Source organism: Trachymyrmex septentrionalis, unplaced genomic scaffold, assembly GCF_001594115.1.
Source record: "Trachymyrmex septentrionalis isolate Tsep2-gDNA-1 unplaced genomic scaffold, Tsep1.0 scaffold29, whole genome shotgun sequence".
NCBI lineage: Eukaryota > Metazoa > Arthropoda > Insecta > Hymenoptera > Formicidae > Trachymyrmex > Trachymyrmex septentrionalis.
In genome coordinates, this window is record NW_017305451.1 from 2,391,305 (window position 1) to 2,394,561 (window position 3,257).

At 36.3% G+C, this 3,257-nt stretch overlaps 2 protein-coding genes across 3 annotated transcripts in view; one reads left to right on the forward strand and one right to left on the reverse strand.

The window, feature by feature from the left end:
• The window catches only part of LOC108749397, a 133,656-nt gene that overhangs the window by 77,349 nt on the left and 53,050 nt on the right, over window positions 1–3,257 (reverse strand). Inside the window, exon 3 of the mRNA XM_018488067.1 lies at window positions 2,422–2,469. Coding sequence (XP_018343569.1) covers window positions 2,422–2,469 — 48 coding nt within the window. The remainder of the gene's footprint in view (window positions 1–2,421; window positions 2,470–3,257) is intronic.
• The window catches only part of LOC108749398, a 118,891-nt gene that overhangs the window by 55,863 nt on the left and 59,771 nt on the right, over window positions 1–3,257 (forward strand). The gene's annotated exons all lie outside the window — the stretch shown is intronic.

Here is a 3,257-nt window from a genome sequence, read left to right on the forward strand (position 1 = left end):
GTAGAACCTGGTAGACCGAGATCTGCAGTCGTAAAATTCTGTGACTACGCCATGGTAGTTGCCGGCTCGACTGTACCGTCGAGGCTGGCGGTATCTTTTATCTCCTTTCAACTTGCGCGACCTTAGGAACCGCCATAGTCGGCTGCAGGAACAGTCCGAGAAGCAAGCGTGACAAATTACAATTGCCGAAATGAACGTCACCCTCGAAGGGTGTCACGTGTCCGTTTTAAAAAATGACCTAACCAAATTTTCCTTAGCTACAATTTTCTAATTTCAATTTGCCTATATTCCGTTTATTATAGGTACGTTTTTCATTCCTGCATCGTGAACTTGCACACACTGTAACTTTCCGTCTCGCTTTCACCAAATATCGGACATGTACCGATATTTCACTTTAAGTTTTCAAAAGTGTACGCTAATTTAGCGTACTACAGGAAACAAACAGATCTTGTACGTGTATATCGTAAAGAAGAAAAGAAAAAAAAAAAAAAAAAGAAAAAACTGCTTTATGGAGCGCATCGTTCTTTCGCGTTACAGCCACGTTCTCAAACATGTTCGAACAAGCTGCTTTCTCTCAGAATTTCTGAGTGACGTGCGTATGTACGTCGCTCCGGTGATGATGCTCACTGGGATATAAGTTGCGTGAAGTTCCGCGGAAATCTTTCGTCCTAACCATCCCCGTCGCTCTACCGTAGAACGCTCGAGAAACCCTTGCTATGAGGCGGCATGATGAAATCGTACGACGCGAAAGTATCCTGGATGCGCGCAAGATTCGGTGAATATCAAGAGTAGAAAATATTCTCGTATCTAGTAGCTGGGTGAAAAAAAAAAAAATCTAGAAGCGTTCCCGCTGGATTCAAGTCTATTTTATGTAACTGAAAAACTCCGATAGAATACGCGGAGTGTCTTGCAACCGGATTTTAATAGTGAATTCCGGATATTAAAAGCTAAAATTCCTAACGACAGAGATAAAAGTACTAAATGTCGGGATGGCGATCATTTTCGGTTTACAAGCTATCAAAGCGGCTCCAATGAGCTGATATAGAGTTCGCGTGTTCACGCAATTACGCGTACACGCGTACCGATCTGTTATCTATTATTGATTATCAGCTATTGATTATTGAAGATGGTAACCTACATTCAATCATTTTCTTAAAGCGCTCTTTTCTCGTATGCGCTTGTAAGCTTACAATTCAACTGTGATGAAATTATCGCTAAATGCAATTACGTATAATGAAATTTCATATATTTGACTGCGTGTGAAAATCTATATTTATGTATTTCTTAAAGATACCCACAGACAACATCTCAATTCTTTTTAATACATAACTCAAACATAAATCTTGTTTTATGTTTCAAACGATATAAAGTCAAATTATTAATATGAACGGGCTATAATATAAATCAGATACTATTATAAATAAAAAAACAATTAATTCCTAATCGGTATTTGGTCAAAAATTTCCTTAATTGGTATCGGTGGATCCAGTATATTTTATATTAATGTATCTTTGCTTATAAAGTTAACGTAATTGAACGTTTTTCTTTAAGATGCAAAAAAATAAAATTATGTAATTCAAGAAATTACGTAATTTTATATCAAAAATATTTGACATAAACAATTTTTCACAACATAGTTGAAGAAAACATTTGGATCCTTCATTGAACTCGCGAATACCAATTAAGGTTGCTAATTATTAACAAGTTTACGATTAAATGGATTAATTGTTATGTAACTGTAAAATATTTTTTTATTTATTTTGCACAAATTTTTGTTGCAATCCTCAAGAAATACAAACATCGTGCAGAAATTTCAATAAAAGCTTTGCTACTCAAAAATATATATACTAAAAAATATTTTATTTGTAATTTTATTCTTTCCTGTATTTCCTATATTTTCCGAGTAAATATCTAAAAAAAATTAGCCATTTATAATATTGTTAATATTAAAAAATTCCAAGGTACCATTATCTAATTAATATCTTCATAATATCCTTAAATGTGTCACTTGAAAATCTCACTTATCTAGAAGTTTAATAAAAAATGAAAAAGCATGGTAAAATCTTGATCAGGCAAATCACTCCATTATCTATCACTTTTCACCAAACTTACTCTACCAGTGAAATATTATTTTATTCTGGCATTTAAATAAATAATAACATGGTACGTTCAAATATTTATGTTGATCCGTCTTAACCCATCCATGATATAACGGATCTATGAAAAATCTAATATTTACCTTTAATATTCTTACTCTCACGATTCAATACGACGAATACATCCATCACATCTTTTTTTCATAGATTTGTTACACGATATTTTAGATCTGTTAGATTTCACAGATATATTATATATACATACATACATATATATATATATATCATTACCTCGACATAAAGTAAACAATATTTCATCACTCACCGACCGACACGCAGCGTCGAAGTTGGACTGGCGTTGAACCACATTCATCTGTAAAACGCAAACGTAACCGAATTATAACAGCGCACACAAACAAAACAATCGGCACTAACTGCAAGACAATTGTCACGCGCGCGAAATCAAATTCATAAACGATCGATTTCGGTGACAATACTTGAAACGACACAAAAATTATTCACTTTGCGATTGTGATCCAAACATCTCCCTTTCTCTCTCAGACCTCCTATTTCTCTAAGATTTCCTTCAATTCCTTCTCAAGCATCCTCATCACACTCGCAACATCACTCACGAAAGTACGGGCTAATTACGAGCACGTGGCACTTTGTGTACGACATTCCCTAGTTCACCTTGCACCATGATATTCACGATGGAGGCACGAACGATCGTCTGCGACGTCAACTTCGACACCAATCGACCAATCGATACATATAGATATAACGTAAGGTTAATTTGTGGCAGAGTTTATTAATTAAATCACGTTACGACTCGTAACCGATGCCTTCTACGTCACTGGCGTCACCGTGACGATAACAGTCGACGTTAAACAGTCTCTCGTCATCTTGGTACAACGTGAGTCAAGTTGGTACAACGGAGTCCAAACGTATTGGAAACGTACAATCGAGGCTCAGCGTCCGAAGATGCATTTCGGACGTGAGAACTTTGAGACACGGACAACAGGATGAATAAATCGGTGGATCCATTGCTTTCCCGACGTTTTCGTACTCCGTTCCGATGCTGCTCTAGTGTGTGTTCCGAACAAGCAGATCGTGCGAAATGCCTGTTACGTAGAAGCCTGCGACGGAAGAGCTGCACGAAGA